At 54.1% G+C, this 24,899-nt stretch overlaps 2 protein-coding genes across 3 annotated transcripts in view; one reads left to right on the top strand and one right to left on the bottom strand.

The window, feature by feature from the left end:
- Positions 1–1,330, top strand: part of LOC123622583 (adipocyte plasma membrane associated protein) — a 31,842-nt gene extending 30,512 nt beyond the window's left edge. Inside the window, exon 9 of the mRNA XM_045529078.1 lies at positions 241–1,330. Coding sequence (XP_045385034.1) covers positions 241–450 — 210 coding nt within the window. The 3' untranslated portion in view covers positions 451–1,330. The remainder of the gene's footprint in view (positions 1–240) is intronic.
- A 3,002-nt stretch (positions 1,331–4,332) lies between these two features.
- Positions 4,333–17,478, bottom strand: CST7 (cystatin F). 2 transcript variants are annotated; one of them, XM_045529079.1, is made up of 4 exons: positions 17,355–17,473; positions 7,444–7,616; positions 5,362–5,478; positions 4,333–4,847 (listed from the first exon to the last, which is right to left on the bottom strand). In XM_045529079.1, exons 1-4 carry the CDS (start codon positions 17,419–17,421, stop codon positions 4,770–4,772), a joined length of 435 nt encoding a protein of 144 aa, XP_045385035.1. In that variant the 5' UTR covers positions 17,422–17,473; the 3' UTR covers positions 4,333–4,769. The 2 variants fall into 2 exon arrangements, with proteins under 2 accessions (XP_045385035.1, XP_045385036.1); XM_045529080.1 differs by lacking the exon at positions 4,333–4,847 and adding an exon at positions 4,864–4,972 and having other exon boundaries at positions 17,355–17,478.
- Positions 17,479–24,899: the final 7,421 nt, after the last annotated feature.

The raw sequence follows: 24,899 nt of genomic DNA, 5'->3' as shown, positions 1-24,899 counted from the left end.
GAGACGCACTTGTGCTGCTGTCCCTGTGCTTGGGTGGCCTTGTTGGCCTGATCTGCACAGGGGTGGGGGCAGGGAGGGTCTCAGTGCTGGGGCAGGACCTGGGTTAGTCTGGGTGCTGCCCTGTGGGGCTCCTCTGTGGGGGGGGCAGGCTGTTCCTGGCTGGGGCTGCTGTGCAGTCGGGCTGTTCCCAGTGTTCTCTCGGCCAGCAGGTAAACTCGCTGCACTGTGCTTCCCTTCCAGCTCTTTAGTCAGGAGACGGTGATGAAGTTCGTGCCGCGGTATAGCCTCGTCCTAGAACTCAGCGACAGTGGCGCCTTCCGGAGAAGCCTGCACGATCCCGATGGGCTGGTGGCCACCTACATCAGCGAGGTGCACGAGCACGATGGGCACCTGTACCTGGGCTCCTTCAGGTCCCCCTTCCTCTGCAGACTCAGCCTCCAGACAGTTTAGCCAGCCTGGATGGCTGCTAAACTGCCGCGCGTGCTAGGAGGCCTTATGCTCGGGCACCAGACCTGGTCCAGAAGGAGCCGTGGACACACTGTGGCGCATGTGTCCCCATGCACCTGTCGGCCCTTGGAGGTGTGGTGAGAGCTGCTGCAACCCCTGAGGATGTGCAGGCCCTGGAGGAGCAACCGTCACCTGGGCCCGACTTTGTGTTTAGAGGGAAACATGACATTTCTACATTTCTGCTGCCAGGAAGATAAATTCATGTAAAGCCATTTTCTCTCAAAAAAAGAAAAAAAAAAAAAAAAAAAAAGCTTTCTAAGTACAACCATTCTCTAGGACGTGGGAAACCTCGTGCGTTTTTACTAGGGCTCTGTGCCCGGTGGACGGGGCAGCAGGTGAGCTGCCCGGGGATCTGGTTGCTGCTGTGTCTGTCCTGCCAGCTCTAGTGTCTTCACTGTAAAGTGGGGTGATGCCTTTCTTTGTGGGGGGCACGGGATTGTGGAGGCCAAGACTTAAAGCCATGTCCTCAGGGGTTGTGTGGGACTCGGGCCCTTGGTCCCTAGGCATTCCCTCCACAGTGCGCAGGGAGAGTGTGTTGGCTCCAGCGGCTCAGAGAGGACGTCACTGGGTTTCTTTCTGTGAATCCTGCCGTGCTGGAATCGGGTGATCAGTGATTTAGTCCCTTTCACAGGGTGCATTTAGCAGTGTCCTGTTTATGACCTTTGTTCTTCCCCGCTAGACCCACACCTGTGAACAGTGCACGTGTTAATGTCCTACTTGCTCGAGTGCTGTAAGTTACTGTATATTTTCACAAGTACGTCTACACACTGGTCATAATTTTGATAGTAAATAATGATAAATTGATTTCTGCTGATTAACCTTTTGATGGTGTGGCCTGAGAGTTTGTTCTCTGCTTAATTATTTTAACAGTGACTGACGTTTCATTCTGTCAGGTGTTGATGTGAGGATGTCGTTTGAGGGCCAAACAGTGCGCTGAGCAGCTTGGGGAGGGCAGCCCCGGGGCCTCTCTGCAGCAGCACCTTTGGGAGCAGCTGGCCTGAGCCGCCTGCCTCTGCGTGTTGGCTTGTTCCTGGGCAAGTCGACACAACACTTCTCTCCTGTTTACCAGCCTAGAAAATGGCGCCGACATCTGTTCCTTTCTTTCCTGGGTGTTTGTGAGAATACACAAGAGATTGTGTCTCTGGAAGTGTTTGGAGTAACTTGACAGAGACAATATCTTAAATAGGTAATGATACAAAAACTGAAAGAGAATTGACAGCTGCGGTAAAGTCGGGACCACCTCTGTTGTGGCCCTGGCTGGCCTTTGACCCCTTTTCCCTGCCCTCCCCTTCCCTGCAGGCTCCATGCTGGGGGAAGAGTCAGGAGTCCAAACCGGGTTAATCCTGGTTAATCTTTTGCACCCACTTCGGGTGGCCTCATGCAGGCAGCCACAGTGGAACAGAGGCAGAGAAGGACTGCTGTTAAGTTGATGCCACCCATGTGTGTCAGATGAACACCTGTCGATGTTGTTTATATAACTTTATAGGAAAGAAAATTGGTAGTTATTATTAAGTACTTTTTAATAGCAAATGCTGTGCCTTCTATATTGGGTGTAAAGAATAACAAGGTAATCCCTAATCGTTCTGTCATAAGCAATTTAAACGTGCTGGGCCTGTAAGTTGACGTCTTGATTCTTTAATTGAGAACAGAGAGCTTAGTTTTAGTGCTGAATTTTCATCAGTGCAAAGAAGCTGGTAAATTGTTTTTCACAGTTTTCAGCAGAGGGGTCTTGATTTTGACTCAGATGTTGATTTTCTGTCTCCAAGTGTCATTTCCTGTGTTTTATCTGGTAATTTGGCATGGTGAGGTGTGAAGTGTAGTCGTCTTACTAGGTTTAAATATGTGATGTGCTTTTGCTACAAACATGAAAGGGATTTGCTCTAATGTGAATTACTAACATGTTCTTCAGAATAGGAGGTGATTGTGTGCCTCTGTTATCTGTTTAAAAACTTCATCAAGATTCAGTTATTACCTTTCACAGGACAGAGATCCCACTGTGAGATTTTTATTATCAACGTGCACTTGCAGAGTGGTCTGTAGTTTTGAAAGTTGTTCGTGTAAATGGCCTCGTTGCACAGATGGGAACTGAGGCTCCGAGTGAATTCCCAGAGCGCAGCCCGGACTCCCGGTGACGGGCTGAGGAGTACGCTTGTGAAGCTGGGAGAACGGGAGATGGGTGACATTCCAGCACCTGGCAGGGCACCGGCCCTGAACTGGGCTGCACAGCAGGGTCCTCTGGGAGACCTACATCTCAGGGTGGCCGGGGTCTCAGTGTGGTCTGAAGCCTCACAGGTGGTCCCCTGTGGGCAGTGGTAGGGACTGATGGTTTTAGGGAGCATTAAATGGCCACAGCCTGGGCCTGTCAGCAACCTTAAGAGGAGCAGAGCTGAGTGACATGTGCAGCAAGTGGCCCTAGAGCTGACTCCATGAGGTCCTGTGGACGGCTGGGAGCACTGTGCCGTGGCCTGGCTGGGGAAAGCTCTAGAACACTCAGGCCAGGGCTCTGACAGGATTTTGACTGGTTTTGGTCAGTTTGAGACCTTGAACAAAAGTGCTGCTTTTTGGCCATAGTTCTGGCATATCTTAGAATCCTGGGTACGTAGTGTTACATTTCCTCAGTGACAGTAACATTAGATGGTGGCACAGCCTCCCTCTGTGTCAGGGGGAAGCTGGTAAATTTAGAAAACAGGCCACACTGGGTTGGCAGTACGGACTTCAGGCCATCACGGGCCGCCACCTGCTTCATGTCCGGTGGGGGTTCCCTTTAACCTGCTCTTTGGCTCTGCCACAGCTCTGTCCCTGGCAGCTCCCTCCTGGCAGGGCCGAGTCTGGAGAGAGGAGCAAGTGCCGTGCACATGGTGAGCGTGGGCACCCTGCTCTCTGGGCAGCTGAACAGTAGTCTGCAGTGGTGTGACTGGCGGGTGCCTCTCGGAGGGCAGAGGCTCGCCGCCCACTGGCTTCCAGAAGTCAGGCTAGCATGTGACTCACCAGATCGCCAGCCTGGCTCCTGTCCTGTGTCATCAAGGCTGGGCTAGGGAAAAACACGTAATGCATGAAACAGGCTGGGAATGATTGAAGTGGTGGATGTATTTTATGCGGAAGGCCCCCACGGAGAGACTGTTTGCAGGAGTCTGAGGTTGGGGGCCACACAGCCAGCTGGCATCCGGGCTGGCCAGTGTGCCTTACTTATGCGATGGGAATAATTCCTGCCCCAGTGGTGTGTGGAAAATCAGGGGTATAGGTTTGTGTTCAGACCTGGGAGTGTTGAGGTTAGGGTCTCCCTCCCCAGGTGGAGCAGGGGGGTTAGCTGGGGCCTCCTGGCTTCGCAGTGGGGCGCTGCTGCACTTGGAGCACTGTGCATGCGCATTCTCACCTGCGGTGAGGCCCGGCCAGGCGTGGCCTTGTGCTCCGGTTGCACTCACTTAACTGGGAGTGAGACCAACTAGAGGTGAGAGTGTGGGCCTCTTCTGCACCACTTCATCTTGCGTGCTCTGGCTGAGGCTGCTCTGGCTCTGCGTGTGCCACGCTCCCAGAGCCCCGGGCCTCAGAGGCAGCAGGGAGGGCTTGGGCAGAGAAGATAGCACAGCTGGAGGGCGGCTCCCTCGGGTGGGTGCTCCCTGCCCTGGTGGTTCTTGATGACGACAGGCTTGCCTGCCTCTGGCTGCTGTGGTCTTCGATGTGCTGGCCAGCAGCTAATCACTGGACAGGCCTCCCACGGAAGTGACATAAACTTGCCAACCCCTCGGTGAGGGGACCCCTTGCAACACTCACCTCACCTTCCCGATTCTGCCTGTGAAAAGTAAAGCACGCTGCCGCTGCCGTTGCTCCGAGATGATTAGCTCTTTATTCGTCCACAAAGGGTCCGGATGCAGACTTGCTTCCCCACCCAGGGCTGTGACAACTGCTCAGACTGAGAGATTGCGCCCTGCGCCCTCATGGGTGTCCTGGGACCACTGGGGACAGGGTCCCCGACTCCAGCGTCTCCCATCCGGCAGCTTGGTCCCTTTGCTCAGACCCTGAATCTAGGTGCACAGCAGCAGTAAAATGAGTTAATTTTAGAAGAAAATGCAACATAATATACTTTATCTGGCTATGAGGCGTGATCATCTCCCATCCCAGCCACTCGGTGATGGCCACTCGGTGACTCAGGAAAGGCCCCGGAGGGTCTGTGACGGCTAGGGGGGTCATGGCGCCGAGCTGGAGGTGAGGAGTACGTGCATCATGTGTTTGTCGCAGCTGCAGGCTCGCTGAAGAGGCGGGAGTCAGTGACAGTAGAGAACAGGCACCTCGTACTTCTGCAGCCAGGGGATGACCCAGACTTCAGAGTAGCAGCCCAGAGTCTGAAACAAAGAGGGGCACACCTGAAAATCCTCCTGTCACAGGCTCACTCCGGATACTTCTGCCCGGGGCCTCCCGGCCGGCATTCTCCCCATGTCCCAGGTTTTTATTTCAAAAATTTTCAAATCTACAGAAAAGTTGAGAGAATGATGTAAGACTATATTTATCATTATTAAATTTTGACACATTTACTGTCTCTCCCTTGCTCTCTGAAGAGAGATACAGCATATGTATCATGTACATATAATTTCTGAGTTATTTGGTAGCCTTTCTTGCTCTAACCTCGCCCACCCCAAACCCAGGGAATTCGTCCCGGAGCTGTGGCTCTCAGAGGGACGGGTGGTCGTCTGAGGGGGAGGACGACGCTGTCCTCTGCAGTCTCTGGCCCCCCTTCTCCCTGTTTGCGGTTGTGCAGGAGTACTGGGAGGCCCGACTGCCTCAGGAGTAAGGTTTGGAGCCACATGTCAGGGCAGTGATGACGGGGGTTCTGAGAAGGCAAGGGACCCTCTGCTGTACCTGCTTCAGCGTGTGGTTGGTTTGGAAGTGGCAGTTGTCCAGATTAGGGTGGTTGTTTTTCTTGCAGGTTGTTCTGCCAATTTCCACCTCAAGCATGTATTTCAGGCCTTTCACTATCTGGAGAGAGAAAGGGACAGGGTCCTGGGTTACTGAGCACAGAATGGAAGGAGGGCAGGCTTCCCCGCTAGTAAGAGGTGCCTTAAGACTGCGGTCCCCTACTCCTGGGCTGAGGACTGATACTGGTCCACGCCTGTTAGGAACCAGGCTGCACAGCAGGAGGTGAGTGGCTGGTGAGTGAACAAAGCTTCATCTGTATTTACAGCTGCTCCGCATCACTCACATCACCACCTTCTGTCGGATCAGCGGTGGCATTAGATTCTCATAGTAGCGCGAACCCTGCTGTAAACTGCACACGTGAGGGATTGAGGCTGCAGCCTCCTTATGAGAGTCTAATGCCTGATGATCTGAGGTGGAGCTGAGGCGGTGATGCTAGCACTGGGGAGCAGCTGCAGATACAGATTATCATTAGCAGAGAGGTTTGACTGCACAATAAATGTAATGCACTTGAATCATCCTGAAACCATCCCCCCTGCCCCATCTGTGGAAAATTGTCTTCCGTGAAACCGGTCCCTGGTGTGAAAAAGGTTGGGGATCGCTGTCTTAAGACATATCACAGGAAGTGCCAGAGAAGAGTGAGGGAAGAGCCTCCGGGAATCAAGTGGGCCCTGGATGGAGACCCCTCTCTCTCTCCCACAACTCCAGTCTGCTCCAGTCTGGGTGAGGCAGGCTTTGTGTCCCACCCTGGGACATCTCCTTAGGCTATCCCGGCCCCCAAGCCAGAGGTGAAGGCCTGCTCCCTCCCTCCTGCACCACGGAAACTGCCCACACCCCCTGCTGTGTCCCACGTGCCAGTGACCTGGTTCATTCTTCTCATTTGTGGCCTTAGAGGAGTTCAAGAAAAATTCCTCAATTTTTAGTCTCAGCTCCACCAAATACCAAGTGAAATAAAGTTGTCCCCGACATCACCAAGGTAGAGAGGGACAACCTTCCACCCCCTTCCTCAGGCCCTTGGACACTCAGGCCCAGAGCATCACCCTGGCCTCCTGGAGGAGGTGACGCCTCACCACGGAAGGTCCACAGCCCCGGGGCTACACATCAAACTGCCACCTACAGCATGCTTCCTCACGTAAAAACACGCTTCCTCACGTAAAGCTATGCTACTCTTAAAAAGTTGGCAATTGTCAAAAAGAATAAGGAAGGTTATAAAAATCAACCCCCATCCTGTGACTCAGGGTGGCCATGGATGCTGTTGAAGATGCTGGCCCCAGGGCAGGGCCACTTCGGCTCCCCCTCCAGGCAGCGGTGCCCAGGGTGTGGGTGCCATCCACAGCCGCGCCCCACGTCAACAAGCAGCTGCGCAGTATCCCTGTGTTTAGCAAACGGCAGAGACCGTGGGCAGCCACCTCCTGATGTCGTCTCCTCGCCATCTGCATGCTGTGTCCATGCAGACTGTGTGTTCTCAGGACCCAGATGAGCAAGTCCTGGCTGTGCCCTGCCAGCGTCCCCTCGAGGAGCGAGTGCTCTGGGCAGGTGTGATAGGCCACGGAGAAGGTGTGAGCACTTTGCAGGCAGGCTGGAGGCTGGGCAGGTGTGAGTCAGGCAAAGGGGGTGGCCTGGCAGAGCACTGGGACATGAAAGAACACACCAGCAAGGAGTCTTTGGGGGCTGTGGTGTGAGTGAGGGGTGAGGCCGGGTGGGGGACTTGGGGGCTTGCAGGGGAAGCTCTGACTGGCAGTGCAGTGGCCCACTCCTCGGGGCAGTGCCTTAATCAGTTTCTCTCGCCCCACTAGGGCCCCGGCCCTCCTCACTCCCACTGTTACTGGGCTCTGGGCCAGTGGCCTGGTGACTGCCCAGAAGCAAGGTTTTCGTAACGAAATGGCTCAGGGCCTTTGTGCTGGGCTCTGGGTGACGCTGGCCATGTCTGCTGCTGTCAGCTCCTGGCCTGGCGAATGTTCTAGATGGGGGGGGGGGGGTCACTGCAGCTCGGCTTCCCAGGGGTGCAGCCAGAACCCAGACACTCACCTGGACCAGGGCTCTTCTGATGTGGGACTCCTTGAACAAGAATATGTCATTTGTGCAGTTGTTGAACCTTTCAACACTGTGTCTGGCCGCTTTGAGGACTCCTGGGTCATTGGTCTTTATTGGTTCAGGAAATCCTGGCTTCACACCTGAGTTAAGGTCCTGGGAGCAAAAATCTGAAAGAGAAACAAAAAACCAGACAAGAACATTGATGCTAGCAGGGCCTTTGGTCCAGATGTCATGCCTCACACTTGGGGGTGCTCAGTCCTTCTCTTGCACCCTGTGGATCCCGCCCCATCCACCCCTCACCTGCATTCCCCTCATCTGTGTACCCTCTCACCTGTCTACCCACCCCTCACCTGCATTCCCCCTCACCCAGCCACTACCGCCTCACCTGCTCACGCCTCACTTGTGTACTCCCTCACCAGTCCACCCACTCCTTACCCATCCATCTACCCTTCACCCCTACAGTGTGTGAACTAAAATAAAATCTTAGGTCCCCCAGCTAACTGAATAGACACCCTTTTGGCCAACGGGATCCTAGAAAAACCTTAAAGTTGAGTTACCAGCCATGAGGAGAAGGGAGGTCAGACACGCCTCCTCACGCCCCCTCCCTTTTGGAGCTGCTCTTTGTAACCATAAGACATAATACTAAGTCATTAACGGCCTAAGAACATGCAAGACAGGTTAAACCACACCTGCAGGCCATGGATTTACTTAACAGGTCACTTGAGTTTCTGGTCTCTGATTAACACACTTCCTTAACTGAAAGCCTATGCAGCCTTTAGGCAGAGCTGCATTTCTTTAGCCAATTACAAATTGGTTTATTTTATTTAAAGAATCTTTAAGTCTACCTGTAGACTCTTCCCCCCCCACCTTCAAGACATTCTGGCTTTTTGGGCCAAACCAATGTACATTTTCCGTGTATTGATTTTGGATTTTATGTGTAATTCCTGTCTCCATGAATGTATAAAACCAAACCGGAACCTGGCTGCCTTGGCTGCATCGTCTTAAGATCTCCTGAGGGCCTGTTTCCCCGGGGTGAGGTCACTCACACTCGGCTCAGAATAAACCTCTTTACATTATTTTACAGAACTTGAGGGTTTTTTCCCTGTGGATCCCCACGGGTGTGCCACATTTGAAGCTGAGGACCAGGTGTGAGGGTGGTGCAGTGATGTCACCCTGCCCACATATGTAAGAAAAACTGAACATGTCCCCCACCAGGGGAACCTCGCTCAGGGCAGGATGTAGCCTTAGGGCGTTAGGAGAAGTTGGGCCCAGCCTGCCCCTGGAGCTGGTGGAGCAGAGATAGTGCTGGCCGCGTCCTGCCCCAAGGGCCCCCTCCTGTCCACCCTGGTCAGAACCAGGCTCCAGGCTCAGCTGATCCCCCAATCCCGCCTCCAGGGTACCCCCAGAGGCAGCCCTTGGCCCTCGTGCCCTGCACTGCCCCGGGAGTGCTTCTAGTGTGGCTTTTCTCCCCTTGGAAGGAAGGACGTGATGGCCTTCCAGCTAGGGACAGGGAGGGCTGGATTTCTCTTGCCTTTCTGTGCCCTTCCTGTACCAAGGAGACTGTATTTGGATAAAAGATGGGGAAGCAGCACGTGGGGCTTCTCCCCAGTCCCAGGGTTAGGTGGACAGGACCCGTCCCTCCTGGGCTCCCTCTGAAGGGCCCCCTCAAGTCGGGCTCCTTGTTCGCTCCCTCCTGACGCTCGCCAGGCCCTCCCGGAGCCTCCTGGTCCTGCAGCTCCCTCACCGTCCACAGGTAAGCAAGGAAACAGCAGGGTGTGGGGGGTGCAGGCTGTCCTAGGGACAGTCCCAGGGCCAGGGAGCCCCGGCAGCCAGAGCAGGGCCTGAGGGAGAAGAGCCGAGAGGGCCAGGTAGGGTGGGCTGCGGGCTTTGAAAGTGATTAAGAAGAAAATATCAGCTCCCTACAGCAGCCAGGGAATGGTGGCCTTTTCCGGCTGGCAGGTCATCGGCGATTCGAATTTGGGTTTCTCCATATTTTTCAATTTTTCTACAATAGTTATGGACTGCTTTTGTGTTAAAATAATAAGTTAAAAGTTGTGGGTGAAATGCTAAATAAATTGTGGGGAGGGAGAGTGGGGAAGAGGGGTTTTAGGTTTGTAAACTGCTTCTCTTGTTAAGAATTTCCCAGATTGTCCTCACGTATTAGTGTGATGGAGATGATTAGGGCTGAGCTGCCCCACAAGGCAGGCTCTCGCCAATGTAGCGATTTTTTTTACATTAATTAGGTTAAATTAAATATAAAACTCAGTCCTCAGTGGCACGAGCTGCATTTCCAGTGCCCAGGAGCTGCACGTGGTGGAGGCCGCTTGGCCGGTCCTCAGCTCAGCGTCCCCTGGCTGTGTCCTGTCCCCAGCGCCCCAGGTGAGTGCACGGGCAGGCCCTGGGAAGGCGGGTTTAGCAGCAGGAAGTGGAGACCCGGCTGACCGTAGCAGCAACGCTAAGCAGATAAGCTTCCCGGCTCCGTGATGACCTGTGGTCACCCCTCCTCCTCACCCAAACTAAATGTGGCTGAGGCCAGAGGGACCCAGATGTGTTTGGGTTTTAGACATGCGGCTGCTGGAGAAGACAATGCTGGCAAGGGATGTGGACTTTCAGGGGAGTGGAGGCACAGGATGGTTCCCTGGGTTATGAAGAAATCGAAACGTCAGGGAGAAAAACACCAGCATGAATTCAGCAGCACAGGAGCTTTCAGAGCATCGTCGCTGGGAGCAGATCTGGGGTGTCCCACTGGACACGAGGCACGCCCCATGGGGACTGAGTAGATAGATGGTTGTGAGGCCCAATAGAAGGGAGCCAGGGAAATGCCTTTGCCCTTGAACTGGGGGCTGGGAATTAGGGCTGGTGGGCTGGCCAGGCCGGGACCTGGACAGCAGGGTCAAAAGCTGAGTATTCGAGCCTGGCAGGAGGCTGTCTGTGTGCCTGCTACGGCATGGCTGGCAAAGCTGGGCCCGAGGACCCCTTGGGAGGAGAGCGCTTGGGGTCCGGGAGGGGCTGGCTTTATAGCGGGGCACCGTGGGAAGCCTTGCCTGGACGCCAGTGATCTTAGCTCAGAGCAAGGGCCGAGGTCTGCAAGAGGCCCTCCCTGGAACCCGAATGCCTGGCACAGGGGGTGCACACCAGACCCCACTGAGGGCAGAGAAGCAGGATGCTGTGCAGCCCCCCAAGGGGTCTTCTCTCCCTGAGTTGGCGTGAGGGGTGAATGGTGCAATGGAAGGAGCCTCAGGAGTGGGCAGAGAAGGTGTGGGTCTGTGGAAGTTCTGTGACCGTGGGGGTGCCCAGCTGTCTCTGGTCATCAGCTCCTTCCTGAAGGCAGACCACCTGGCAAATGGGTCCCCCGACTTGACTCCTGGGAGAAAAAGTGTCACGACGAAGTCTCTGATGACTGCACGGATGCCTGGGCTTCAGCAGCACAAGGACTCTGGCCTTCCTCCCCAAGGAAGCAGCACACTGCCAGTGCCCTGTCCCACGGGAAGTGCTGCCCACGTGCTGGTCCGTGTGTGCGGGTCCACAGCTGAGCCCTGCACAAGCACCCCTGGGACTCTCCACCGTAATGCAGCCTTCACGACAGCCCCACCTAGACCGCTGCAGCCTTTGCTTAAGGTCTCCGAAGATGGAAACAGAAACTGATTCAGTTTCTTGAGCGGCAGGAGCTGGGTTTGGTGGGTCAGGGTGAGGCCTGGGACCTGCATTTCCCCAGGCTCCCAGGTGATTCTGACACAGGTGGTGGCAGTGGGGGGTCTGCTGGAGACCTGGGGCTGTCCTTGGGAACATGAGGAAGGGAGGAGGGGGCCCAATGCCAAAGGTGCTTGTGGATGACAGGAAGTCAAGTGTGGTTTTAGTTATAACAAAAAACTGTTTTGGAAACCAGCTTGGTTTCTGCTCATCACTGTCATCTAAGCAGCAGAGAGAGAACGAAGACACTTGGTGGAAGGGATGGAGTTTTCAGTGTATTTTTGCCATCAGAGATTAGTGTTTTTTTTTTTCTTTTTTTCCTTGTGGTGGATTAATATGGCTGTCTATATTTTTCTTTGTAAAAACTACATTTATGGCTTTTTTCTGATTATAAACTTACCTATTTTGGGTAGGAAATTTGAAAAATACAGACGAGTATAACAAAAAAGTAAAAATCATTCTCAATATCTCAAAGGTAACCACTGCTAACTTTTTAAGATAAAATGTATTAAATTTAATTGTGCTTGAATTTAACAGAATTTAAAAAATGAAGTGAAACTCAGAGGTTACTCTAACCTTCAGATGAAGGTCCCTTGCAAACATGTGACATTAGTTCCTAAAGATTCTAAAGTTCCTTTAGTTCCTAAAGATTTCAGAAAAAGATTATGAAAAATATTGAAGTTGGTTCATTTTAATTGAACTACATGTTTCTTAAAATGTAGGCTTCAAGTCAGTAAACCTTCGACTGTCTTATAGTTGTCTAAACAAATATTAAAAGCTCTATTTTTAATTTTTAAAAGGTTTAATTTTTAAAAAGTTTAAGAGCCAAACTTTTCGTGATTCATCAAAAGAAATTAACAGTGAAAGTCTGACCGTTAAGAACAAACATCTCAAAGGGCGAGTCATCTTTAGGGAAGAAAACAAAAAACCCAGCGACCGAGCAGGTGAAGAGCGGATGTACCACTGGCTCTTTGAGTGCCCTGGCCGGGGTGGGAAGTCCGGGGGCCCTGGGCCTCAGCCGGGAGTCAGACCCACTGTCAGAGGACCCCCCAGGGAAGGGGGATCTGGCGTTTGCTGAAGTGGGGGAGCAGGCGAGTGGGCGCTGGAGTTTTCTGAGTGCCTGCTCTGCCCCGAGGGCACCTGTGGGACACTTCTTCTCACACCCTGCAGGTGGCACGGATGTCCCCATTCTGTATGTGAGGTGACAGGGCTGGGAGGAGTACTGGGTGGCTAAACCCAGGTCTGACCCATTGTAAAGACCATGCTTCCCCCCACACCCATTCAAAAAGGGTTTCTTGGTAGGTGCTATGGAAAGTGCAGAAGACTCCAAGACAGATGCCACCTAGCAGGAGGCCACAGCGGAGGCAGAGGCAGAGGCAGAGCGCCCCTGGGGCGCGGCCAGGTTGGAGCTGGTTAGCGGGGTTCAGGCCTGCGACTCTAACCTGAGGGGAAAACAGGAGAGCCAGAGGGATAGGGGGTGGTGGGAGCCCGGTTAAAAAGTAGCTGAAGTGACCTAGGGGACGCTGGTGCATGCATGGGGCAGGAGCAAGGGGGATGGGTGACTCGGACGTCCACGGTGATGACCTGCGTGACGTGGACTCAGAACACACAGACGAGCGGCTTGTGAGAAGAAAGGAAAGTCAGCATGCAGAATTCTTCTCTATAGGAACAAGGCCCCAGGCACGCCACGAAGGAAGGGGGGGCGCCGCGGATGAGCAGCTCCCACCCCTCAACCCCGGGACGTGCTGAACTGGGCGCCAGCCCCAGGCTCCCCCATCCCACCCCCGAGGACGCAGAGAGAATAAATCAGCCCGGCTGCCCCGCCCCAGGGAGGTAGGCAGCTTCCAGGTGCTGGAGGTGGAGGTGGGGCGGGGGCGGTGGGTGCTGAGCCGGGCACTGAGCAGGCACAACGTGCCCGACCCAGGCGCCCACCGCGGGGCGCACGGTCACAGCCACGTGAGGGGTGACGCGCACCAGTGTCCGCCAGATGCTGAGGGGCTGGGAGAGCGCGGCCGAGCTTCGCCCCTAGGACAACAGGACACCGCACAGCCGGGGCAGTGCACGCCCGTGTCCTCGGAGCACAATCCCCGTAGAGCTGGCACGGAGCTGCTCTGAGAAGGGGGAAATGTGGGCCCGAATCAGCCCCTCCCGCTCTGGGTGGGCACATCCTTGTCACCTCCAGCCTTCGACAGCGCAGGACGCAGGACGTGCGCCAGGGAACCGGCACAGGCCGGGAGCCCCGCGGGGCTCCGCTGTGTTCCAGGCCCAGCACTAAAGGACCCTCCTGGGCCATCCTCTCTAAGTCGCCTCTTAGTCCTGCAGCGCCAGCATCCCTTGCTTCAGAGAAACTAGGGGTCTCTCCTCTAGAGTGGAGGGTCAGGATGGGAAGCAAAGCTTGGAGGAAACGTTCTGGTACTTCCTGCTTAAAAATATATTTTTTCTTATAAATCACAAGTGATGCCTGATCCTGTTTCTGTTCCTGTTCCATCTCCACACCCTTCTTCAGGATCCTGACACTGACCTTGGGACTGTGACTCAAGGGCACGGTGCCCATTTAAAGGCACAGCATGTGCATGGACTTTTCATGCAAATGTCTAAGAGTTTAAGTGAAACCCAGAGTCGAACAGGCCACACCAAAGCTAGGGGATGCTGTCGGTACCCAGTGTTAGTTACAGTGATCCTCAACCGTTCCCGTGCGGATTAAAGAGAATATAAACTTCCCTCAAATTACTACCAAACACACGAGCAAATGTCTCCTAAGGGGCTGTAGAAGTAGCTGGTAAAATAACCTAGTAGCAAATTTTTGATAAACATCCTTTAATTTACTTTTCTGAAAATCTAAGACACCCTGGACACATGTCCTCTGAGGAGGGCGACAGGTTTGTGACAATGGCCACATTTCGAAGCACTGAGCTGTGTACAGACTTCGCCATTTGGAGGGGAAGGGAGTGCGTGCAGGAGAGCTCCTGCCTCCAGCAGGGAGGGCGGCTGGTGACGCCTGCACCGACCACCACCTTCCTCTTTCAGGAGTGACCTGGGCCATGGGGCTGGGGGAGTCCCGCTTGTGAAACCGTTCCAGAGAAGGGAACCTGGGTTCCAAGAGCTGTAAGAAGACGGTCTCTGCTGGTGCCCCTCTCTGTGTCACCTGGGGGAGTGCCCTGGTCATGGGCTGGTGCTGAGCTGGGTGCTGAGACCCCCGCATCAGCCCCCATGTCCCAGAGCTTGCAGTCTGGAGGGCTGTGCCTGAGGGCTTGGGTGTTGGGAGGTGAACGTCAAACTCAGGGTGCTGGTGTCCTTTCTCTGCCCACCTGGAGATGAGTCACCCAAGCCCTGTGCCTTATCTGCTCCTGTCAAGTGACACCAACGTAATTCAGTGAGGCTGGGTGCTTGCCATGTGTTCCATGGGGCCACACCCACCCAACTGTGAGGGGACCCATCTTTTGAGGGTACATGTGTCTCCCTGGCACAGACAGGATGCTGGTCTCTACCACGATCAGTCCTCGGCTGAACCCACTGGGACACACTGGAGTTTGAATGCCAGCTCTGTCTTTCACAGGCTGTGCAGGCTTGGGCAAGCTGCTTAACCTCTCTGAGCCCCTGTGTCCTAAATGGGCGTGGTGACGGCACCTCACAGTGGTGGTGAGAATATATGAGACAATACACATGAAGCCCTTGTCAATAACTGACATGCAATAGTGTAATTATTATCAAATATCATATCAAAATGGATATGGCTACAGTAGGGGTCTCTGAGGGCAAATGGATGTCCCCCATTGGAATAAAGAAATCTCAGCATCAGAGGGTGGGTCTATGGTCCCTGGCAGACCCAGACCCAGCCTGCGGAAGTCCACAGTGCTCCCTGCAGGAGGCTCTTCCACCCCTTCCTGGGGTGCAGGGGGCCCCCTTGCCACAGGTGGTCTCTGGGTGCCGTGTGGTATCTGCTAGAGAGAGCTAAGGACTGGCATCACCTTGCTCATGGGAGAGCAGGTGGCTCCTTGACCCCAGGGCCCCTGCCAGGCAGATGGGCCACTGCAAGCTAGGCTGGGGGCAGGGGGCAGGGGGGAGGGGGCAGAGTGTGACTCCACAGCCCAGTGGAGCTTCCGAGAACAGATGCCAGTCAGGTTGAGAAAGAAGAAGAGCTTTTCATTTTCTGCCAAGGGCAGAGGAGGAAACCAATGTAGCAATTTCCTAGGTTCTGAGAGGCTCAAGGGGGAAAGGTGCCGCTGGGGCTCAGCACTGAGGTTGCTTCTGTTTGGCGCTGGGCGCAGAGAGAAGCCAGAGCCCAGACGGCGCCCCCCTTGGGGGCCCTGTTGCCTCGCCCCCCCCCCCCCTTGGCCATATGTACGAGGACGGTTCTGGAGTTTGTTCTCAGAGGAGCCAAGGGAGAAGCTGTAGGAGTCGGGGGTGGTGGCCCAGGTTCCCGTCTCTGTTCGAACACCAGACGCAGGGCCCCCCAGCACCCTCACTGTGTAGATGAGGACCTAAGGCCCTTGTTGGAGGCACCAGAAACTATGGCAGCACCCTGGCTCCAAGCCAGGATGGGGTGTTGGGGGTGTCACCAGCGCAGATGAGGAAGGGCCTGCACTGGATGGAGCAAGGGGCTGAGGCCACTGCAGAGGGCCCCCCAGGTCCACCGTGTGCCAGTGCTCTCCCTGAGCCACCTCAGTTAAGCCTCTTCAGGGTCCGAGAGGGAAATGCAGTTACCGTCCCATTTCATGGATGATGGGACTGAGGCTCAGGGAGGTTCCAGGTTCCACCGCCAGTAGGTATGGCTCTGAGGTGCCCCAGTGTCCCTGTGCGAGTGTGTGGACTCTGGAGCTTCCCTCTGGGGTTCAGCAACAGACAGCAGGTCTGCTGGGGAATGGGGGGAATGGATCCGTAGGGCTGTGTCCCGAATTACACACCAGCAAACGAGCAGGCAACACTGCCTCCAAAAGCGACGCTAACAGCTTTCCAGCACTCACAACAGTTCCCCATGCGCCCCTGCACTGTCCCTGGCTCACTGCGAGATGAGCCGATGAACACACCATCAACAGTCAGCATGAGAAACTACTAGATCCGCACGTGTTAAGACCTTGGGCTCCACGTCCCCTCCAGGAGACCCTTCCCCATCCCTTTTGGGAAGGAGCCACTTCCCTGCACTGAACCCCCCCCCTTGGATGATACTATGGGGGAAGGGCACAGGAAGACAGCAGGGCTGGTGGGAGGCTGAGGAGGGGGTGGGGGGCATCACCAGTGAGCTAGGAAGAGGCAGAGCAGGGGGAGGCAGGGGTGGGGTGTGCTGTTCCCAGCCCTCCCAGTCAACCACGAGTTAACCACGTGTTTGCTGAGCACCCACCCTGCTCCCGCTGAGGTTGGCTCTGTCACTGACAGAGGAAGCTGCCCCCTCACCACCCTGTCCCCAAACCCCCAAATTGCAGCACCCACCCCAGGCCAGATCTGGGAGCCTGAGGCAGTGTCTGTCCCCCAGTGTCACTGACTCTTCAGCATCGTGACTCACCATGAGGCGGTCTCTGGGGCCATCCCCCTCACTGGTCCTGCCTGAAAACCCTCTGCCTGGTCATCTTTGACCAGGCTCCAGCCCCTTCCCAAAGAGAGGGGAGGGCAGACACCAGCCCTGTCTGGGTGCTGTCCTGGTCTGCCGGGCAGTGGGTTGTGTGACTTGAGCAGGTCACTACGATGGTCTGATTCCTGGTGCTGGGGAGGGCATCGCCCAGCTCCCTTCCGGCGGGGACAGGAGCTCACTGACCATGTAACTTGGGCAAATTACCCAACTCGGCTGTGCCTCAGTTTCCCTGCGCAGAGGAATCGTCCTCTGCTTCTTCCCCGCCCTCTCCCCAGCGCTGACCTTCAGGGTGCAGACAGCAAGAAGGATGTAGTGTCTGATTGTTAGGGTCCCTGCAGCCAAGTCACAGGACAGCAATCGCCAGGAAGGAAGGACGCGCGGTCAGATAAAATCGGTTAACCGCGAGCGCATCGCAGGGGACCTTCATTGCACCCCTCAGCCGGCAGAGCCCCGGAGCCCTGTGCCTCTCGTCGCCGCGCTGTCCCCTGGGGTCTCCAAGCCTGGGAAGTGCGGGAAGACCCGAGGCAGGGAGGACCGCAGGCGGGGACGGAGCTCCAGCCGCCGTCGGGGAATCCCGGGAAAGCAGCTGGGGAGCGGCCAGAGCCCTGAGCTCTGCGCGCCAGGCGGCCAGGGGAGACCCCCGACTTACCTGGGGCCCGGCCCGCCGCGATGCTCGAGACCAGGCAGCAGAGCGCGAGCAGCGCGCCGGCCCGCATGGCTGCCCCGCGGAGCGCAGAGCGGGCACTGCGGGGCAGGGGCTGCGCAGCCGGGCCGTGCTGGGGCCGCCGCGGGAGCCCCGCCCAGCAGACCGCCCCCCGGCCGGGCGGGGTTGGGGGGCTGCCTACTTCGGTGCTGGAGAGGGGTGGTTTCTTGCTGAATCACTTTTAGCAGAAGTTCCTCACCTCCAGATCTATTCGCCACAAAGTCAACCGCTTCCTTTATAAAAGTTTCCTGGCAGCGATCACTTGCTGGGGGAGGAGGATGCGAAATGAGACCCGTGAACAAATCCTGGTGCAATTTTGTACCCCCGAAGCATACAGGGAAGATATGTTGCATTAAAACATTAGCAGGAATTCTCAGAAGTAGAATCATTTAATTCTCCTTCTCCAAACTATGCACCCCTGCCGCCCCAAATTCCGACGTTCTGAGTGGCCCCCAGCAGGAGGCTCTGGCATGCGAGGGAGCATCTGTCCAGCAGCAGGCAAGCATTGCTCCCGCTGCAGAGGGCAGTTTCAGAAGAGAAACATCCTCAGCACAATGCTCCCAATGAATGATTTCTGCACCTGGAAATCAGACTAGCAGGGCTTGCTGATTAAGTGATTGATTACATCTTATCTTTGGCTCAAAGCCTGCAAAATAGAGGAAAGAACAGTATGTAGCCCAGAAGTTCCGGCACCTTGGCCATGCATCAGGGGTTAGGAGTGGGGTTCTGGAGCCAGACGGCTGGAGCTGGAATCCCCACTCTGCCTCTTAACATCTGGGTGACCTTTGGCAAGGAACAGCCTCTCTACACCCAATTTCCCCTGAAAGGGCTGTGGTGAGGATTTGGGGACTTCCTCGATGTTAATGCTCAGGGCTTGAAATAGAGCAAGCAGTTATGGCTTTAGCTTCATGCATCCCCTTCTGAACTGGGCAATGTGAATAGTGGGAAGGAGATGCCAGAGCCAGCTTTGCACCTCGCCGTGGGAGGAGCCATGTGCATGGCCATCACCCCAGGCCTCTTGGACACTCAGACTTTGACTCAGAACCTTCATTTTAACATGATCCCAGGGGAAGCTCTGCACCAGGTGGGTCCTGCAGGGTCATGTAGGATTTTAGGCAGTGAGATCTGTGTTTGTAGGACCTGGACAAGCCACATAATCTCTCAGGGCCTCTCAGAGGTTTGTTGTGAGGACTGTTGCCAGGAAATGCATCTAGCACTGCGCATGGTGGATGGTGATGTTCAGCAAAGAGAGGCTGCTGTGACCATACCCCATGGTTCTGCTTGCCCTGCTCTGCCAAGTCCTGGGACCTCCATTCTCTGACTGTCACTGGCTGTGACATGAGGGCTCCAGGGTGGTGTCTCTTCTGCCAGCCTCTGTGCCCTCATGTGTGTCATGTCTGGGATTCACCCTGCCAGGAGGAGAGGCACGGTGCCTTGGGTGCCCTGGTATTGGCCAAACATGAGGCAAGGAGACAGACTCTATCCTCCAGTAAGTCAGGAGGGCAGATTATGGTTAGTGTCATGTGTTATTCTCACTTTCAAATGCACTGGATGTAGCTTTGAGTGAATATGGGACTTGACCCAGGCACTGCATCTTCTCTGGGCCTTGGACCCTCTCATCTGTGAGTGCGGGTGATGGCCACTCACATTCTATGGCCTCACCCCCCAATCCCCTGGCCTGCTGGGCAAGCGAAGGCACACGGTAGTCCTCAGTAAGTCATAAAGTACCATAGCAGGAAGGACTACTGTTAAAACAACCTTGTTACAGGGTTCTGGGGGGAAAGTGTGTGTGTATACATGGTATTTTGTGTGTAGATGTGTGTAAATATGTTTATTTGTGTCTCTGTGTGTGCGCGTGTGTGTCTAGGAGTCTGTCTTTTAGTGTGAATGTATATGTTTTCTGAGTATGTATGAAAGGGGCAGGTGTATGTGCATATACGCATAGTGTATAAGTCTGTGTTTGTATGTTTTCATGGTTAATTTTATGTGTTCACTTGACTGGGCCATAGGGTGGCCACATATTTGGTTGAACACTATTTCTGGGTGGCTGTGTCTGTGAGGGTGTTTCTGGATGAGATTAGCATTGAATTGGTAGACTGAGTGAAGCAGATGGATTTCCCCAGTGTGGGTAGGCCTCATCCAATTCTTTAAAGGCCTAAATGGAAAAAGAGGCTGAGTACAAAAGACTTCTCTCTCTGCCTGATGTCTTTTGGCTGAGACATCAGTTTCCCCTGCCTGTGGACTTGGACTGGAACTTACACTATGGGCTGTCCTTGTTCTCATCTTCAGACACATACTGAAATGTACATGATCAGCTCTGCTAGGGCTGGACCTCTGAGCTGCCATAACTGTGTGAGCCAATTCCTTATAATAAATGTATGTATGTTTTTAGATATTTCTATCTATCTATATCTCCTATTGATTCTGTTTCTCTGGAGAATCCTGACTAATACAGATTTTGGTACCAGGAGTACGGTTGTAATGGAACAAAATATTAAGGATGAGTTTTCTGAATTGGTTTTGGGATTTCTGGAATTGGCTCTTTAATCTGATTAGATGTACAGACTGTTAATGACTCTACTTCCAGTAGTGAAGAGAGCATTGGTAATCCATGGTGTGGCAACAGAGGTATGCAAAAATATCTCCATTGGATTCTCCTAATCAACCAGTTGTGAGAAGCAAGTTGCTAGGTGACTATGTATATGATAATTTTGAACATTTTTATAAATCTGACAAATATAATGAGGTTGGCTGCTTCTAATGTCACTGGACAAAGTGGTGAAAGAAGAGGATAAACTCAGGGATTTGAATTTCCAGCTCAAGTGCTGCATAAATGACCTGAAAGCTGCCACATATGCTGTGAAGGAGACTTTTATCTCCAGTAGCCACAAGGTTGAGATTTCTGAAAATCAAATGTAGAATCTCATACTTTAGTTGTCTGAATGTACAATAAGTTGAACTCTGAGCCCTTCAGGGGTCTACTGTTAAAATGAGGGGTTGATTGAGAAAGAATGGGGCCCTGTGAGTTGGAATGGGGACGTGTGGGAAGACTCGGACGAAGCCGGGGACACTGAGCGCCTAAATTCTGACAGGTCTTCTTTGCCAGTGGAAGAGGCCTTCCCACCTTCCATGAAAGGGGCATCCCATGCCCTGTCTGAGGGGATTCACTCTTCATTTCCTGAGAAAATGGTAATGACCTTCCCTGAGGCAGTTGCCATGCAAGACAATGCTGATTCTTGTTAGTACTGACCCCTAACAACCCCTTTTTCTTCTAGGCTTATAACTAGACTCAAGTCCCAGCAGGCCCCCAAAGGTGCAGTACAAAGTATGACCCATGGGGAGGTGTACTGCACTCCAAAGCAACTACTTGAGTTTTCTAATTTATGTAAACAGGAATCTAGGGGAGTTATGTGAAAATAGGTATTGAAGGTTTTGCATAATGGTGGAAGGAACATACGGCTGGATCAGATTGAATGTACTGATATGGGCTCAGTAAACAGAGATTCTAATTTAATGTCGCAGCTCAGAGAGTGAGAAAGGGCTCTAACGGTTTGTCTGGTATGTTGCCTGACACAGGGATCAAAACGGTGGCCGTAGTAAGTGACTTGGAAATGCCAGGTCTGCCTTGGCTTGACATAGAGGAAGGGATTCAAAGGCCCAGGGAGATGGGAATGTTTGAGTGGATTTGTCATTGAGGATCTACTCACCCACATTGGGAGAGTTCAGAAGATGTAACTTTTACCTCTACTGTGAGGGAGCCCAGCATCTTGGAAGAGCTCTGTGCTCGCTGTTCTCTGCAGGCCAGACCTTGCCTTGGGAACGGCAGCCACTCAGCTAGGAGACCTGAATGCAATGGGAGTAATTGGATCCTGAGGTCGCAGGACAAAGGCAAGGTGGGTGTGGTCACTGTGATGGACAGCAGAGCTGAGGCAGCACTCAGAGTCCTCTGACTCAAGAGAACCTATGGCGCCAGCTAGTTGATCAAGGTGTTCTTAGAAGTGAAATAGAATGGAAGCTCACTAAATTCTTCCTTGATCTCTATAAGCAGAAAAGTTCTAGGTAAAGAGAAGAAAATTCTAACTTGTATCATAAAAGTAGAGTCACAGTCTCTCAATCAACCCCAGACTTGAGTCAGTTTACAGACCCAGACCCCCTGAATGAAGGGGAGGCCAGGTCCCCCTGAGGAAGGACACTGGCACAGTGCCAAAATATATTTCGTTGATCTTTGTCCCAGCCTTCCCCAAGGGGACTTACAGCTTTTGACCTGGCTAACTGGAGAGAAAGAAACAATGAGACCTTTTGGGGACTACTGGATGCTGGCTCTGAGCTGACACTGTTCCGGGAGACCTGAAATGTCATCATGGCGCACCAGTCGGAGTAGGGGATTATGGAGCACGGACGATCAGAGGAGTTTAGCTCAGGCCCATCTCACAGTGGGTCCAACGGCCCCCGCACCCACCTGTGGTTGTTTCCTCGGCTCTGGAGTGCGTAACTGGAGCCGGCATGCTCAGCGCCTGGCAGAACCCCCACGTTGGTTCCCTGACCTATAGAGTGAGGGTACTATGGTAGGAAAGGCCAAGTGGAAGCCGCCAGAACTGCCTCTACAGAGGAAAACAGTAAAACCAAAAGAAACACCACATTTCAGGAGGAATGGCAAAGATCAGTGCCACCACCAAGGACTCGCGGGACGCAGGGGTGGCGATTCCCACCACATTCCTGTCAGCTCTCCCATTTGGCCCGTGCAGAAGACGGATCCTGGAGAAAACAGTGAGTTCTTGTAAGCTTAACCTCGTGGTGACTGCAATTGCAGCTGCTGTAGCAGATGTTTCCATTGCCCGAGGAAATTGACACATCTCCTGGTATGTGTTGACCTGGTGAATGCTTTTTTCTTGTTATCTGTCAGTAAAGACCACCAGAAGAAGTTTGCTTTCAGCTGGCAAGGCCAGCAATATGCCTGCACTGTCTACCACAGGGCACAGCAGTTCTCCAGCCCTGTGTCACGATTTAGTCATCCGGGGTCGTGACTGCCTTTCCTTCCACAGGACACCACACTGGCCCATTGCATTTGCAACATCATGCTGATTGGAACGAGTGAGCACATGAGAAGTAGCAGTTCCTCTAGACTTACTGGTAAGACATTTGTGTCAGAGGGTGGGAAATAAGTCCAAAGAAATTCAAGGCCTTCTACCTTAGTGAAATTCCTTGAGATCCAGTGGTGTGAAGCATGTTGATACATCCCTTCTAAGGTGAAGGGTAACTCATTTTATGTGGTCCTCCTACAACCAGCAAAGAGGCACGATGCGCACGTAGTGGGCCTCTTTGGATTTTGGAGGTGACATGTTCCTCATGTGGGTGTGCGACTCCAGCCCATTTACCGTGTGACTAAAAAAGTTGATAGTTTTGAGTAGAGCCCAGAACAAGACAAGGCTCTGCAACAGGTCCAGGCTGCCGTGCAAGCTGCTCTGCCGCTCGGGCCATAGGACCTGGCAGATCCAGTGGTGCTGGAGGTATCTGTGGCAGACGGGGATGCTGCGTGGAGCCTTTGGGAGGCCCCAATAGGTGAATCACAGGGGGAGGCCCGTGGGATTTTGGAGTGAAGTCCTATTGTCTTCCTCGATGACTACTCTTGCTTTGAGGAATAGCTCTTGGCCTGCCATAGGCCTTAGTAGAGACTGAAAGCTTAACCACGGGTCACCAAGTTACCATGCGACCTGAGCTGCCCATGATGAACTAACTGGGTGCTGTCTGATGCACCGAGCCTTAAAGCTGGGCGTGCACAGCCGCGCTGCAACATCAGACGGACGTGGTGTAAATTCGATCGGGCCAGAGCAGGCCCTGAGGGCACAAGTAAGTTATGTGGAGAAGTGGCCCAAGTGCCTGTGGTCCCCACGCCTGCTGCACGGCCTTCTCCACCAGCCTGCACCCATGGCCTCCTGGCAGTCCCTGCAATCAGGTGACAGAGGCCGAGAAGACAGCCCTGAGCTGCAGATGGTTCTGCACGACATGCAGGTGCCACCTGAAAGTGGACAGTGGTGGCTCTACAGCCCCCTTCTGGGACAGCCCCTTTCTGGGACAGCGGTGAGGGGAAATCCTCTGGTTAGCAGAACTCTGGGCCGTGCACCTGGTGTTTATTTTGCTTAGAAAGAGACACGGCCAGACATGTGATTGTACCAGCTCATGGGCTGTGGCCAGTGGTTTGGCTGGATGGTCAGGGCCGTAGAAGGAACATGACTAGAAGAAGATTGGTGACAAGGAAATTTGGGGAAGAGGTATGTGGCTAGATCTCTCTGAATGGGCAAAAAATGTGAAGATATTTGTGTCCCATGTGAACACCTCACCAAAGGTGAACTCAGCAGAGGGGGATTTTAATAATCAAGTGCAGAGGATGATTATGCCCCAGCCAGCCTCTTTCCCAGCCACCCCCGTCATTGCCCATGAACAAAGTGGCCGTGTGGCAGGGACAGAGGCTACGCATGGACTCAGCGTCGTGGACTCCCACTTTCCAAGGCCGCCTGGCTGGGGGCCCCGTCTCAGGAGAGCCTCGACTGGTACACACGTGCACTCGTGTCTGTGCCCGCACGTGTCTCGTGTGCGAGTGTCTGTGTGTGCTTCCGGGTCTGGCTGAAAGGCTTTGTATGTGTGTGCGTGGGTGTGAGCGTGTGCAAGTGCACGCGTGCTGGGTGTGCGAGCGCCTGCGTGTATCTCTCTGTGCCTGTGTGTGAGTGTGCGGACGTGTTCGGTGCTCTCTTTCTGTCCCATCCAAGGCACACCTGAGCTGTTGCGGGGTGATGGGCCTCCGGCATCCGTTTACCTGTTCATCCAGTCATTCACTCACCTGTCACGTAACTCCTTCCTACTTAAAGTGTGGTCCCTGGACCAGTGTCCTTGGGAATGTGACGGAAATGCAGATTCTCAGGACTCCTGACCTACTGGGTCCGACTCCCTGCGGGTGGGCCCAGGAATCCGTCTTCACAAACTCTCCGGGAGCCTTGTGGCCCGAAGCTTGAGAAGCCCTGGCTGTGCTGTTGCTCCCCTGCCCTCTTCCCGCAGGCGCACACAGTGTCCTGCTGGCCTTGGCGACCTGGTCATGAAGCAGAGCTCCTACCCGAGACCCCTGGCCCCCGGGGTGAGAAGGATGTGGGGGGAGGTGCTTGGCATAGCGAGGAGGCCACGAGCACACGCTTCCTTCCAACGCGCACGCCACGCCACGCCCGCCGCCGGTTCCTCCCTGGGCTGGCTGTGAAGCTGCACTTCTGGTTTTACTTGCATGGCGCTGGGACTTCTGAGGCCAGCCCCTGTGGCTGGGTGCCTTCTCCCTCTTGCGCAGGTGGCAGAAATGTTACCTGTCTAGTTTGAGTTCTGGAATTCCAGACCTTGGTGGCGACAGGGTGTTTTATGCTCTCCTTCTCCGCTGGCTGTGCCTCCCGGGAGCTCTTCCCTGCCTCCCTGCAGGGTGGAGAAGACGGAGGTGCAGCCTGGGTGGCAGGGTCT

Source organism: Lemur catta, chromosome 17 (genome assembly GCF_020740605.2).
Source record: "Lemur catta isolate mLemCat1 chromosome 17, mLemCat1.pri, whole genome shotgun sequence".
Lineage (NCBI taxonomy): Eukaryota > Metazoa > Chordata > Mammalia > Primates > Lemuridae > Lemur > Lemur catta.
Note: the sequence above shows the minus strand (reverse complement) of the source record. Positions and strands in the feature narration are given on the sequence as shown.

Bases quoted from the DNA above. Each gene is read 5' to 3' on its own strand.
- CST7 (XM_045529079.1), bottom strand. From the start codon at position 17,421: ATGCGGGCCGGCGCGCTGCTCGCGCTCTGCTGCCTGGTCTCGAGCATC. The intron at 7,617-17,354 runs GTAAGTCGGGGG...TTTCTCTTTCAG, and splicing joins CGCGGCGGGCCGGGCCCCAG to ATTTTTGCTCCCAGGACCTT. The intron at 4,848-5,361 runs GTACAGCAGAGG...TCTTTGTTTCAG, and splicing joins CCAACCACACGCTGAAGCAG to ACTCTGGGCTGCTACTCTGA.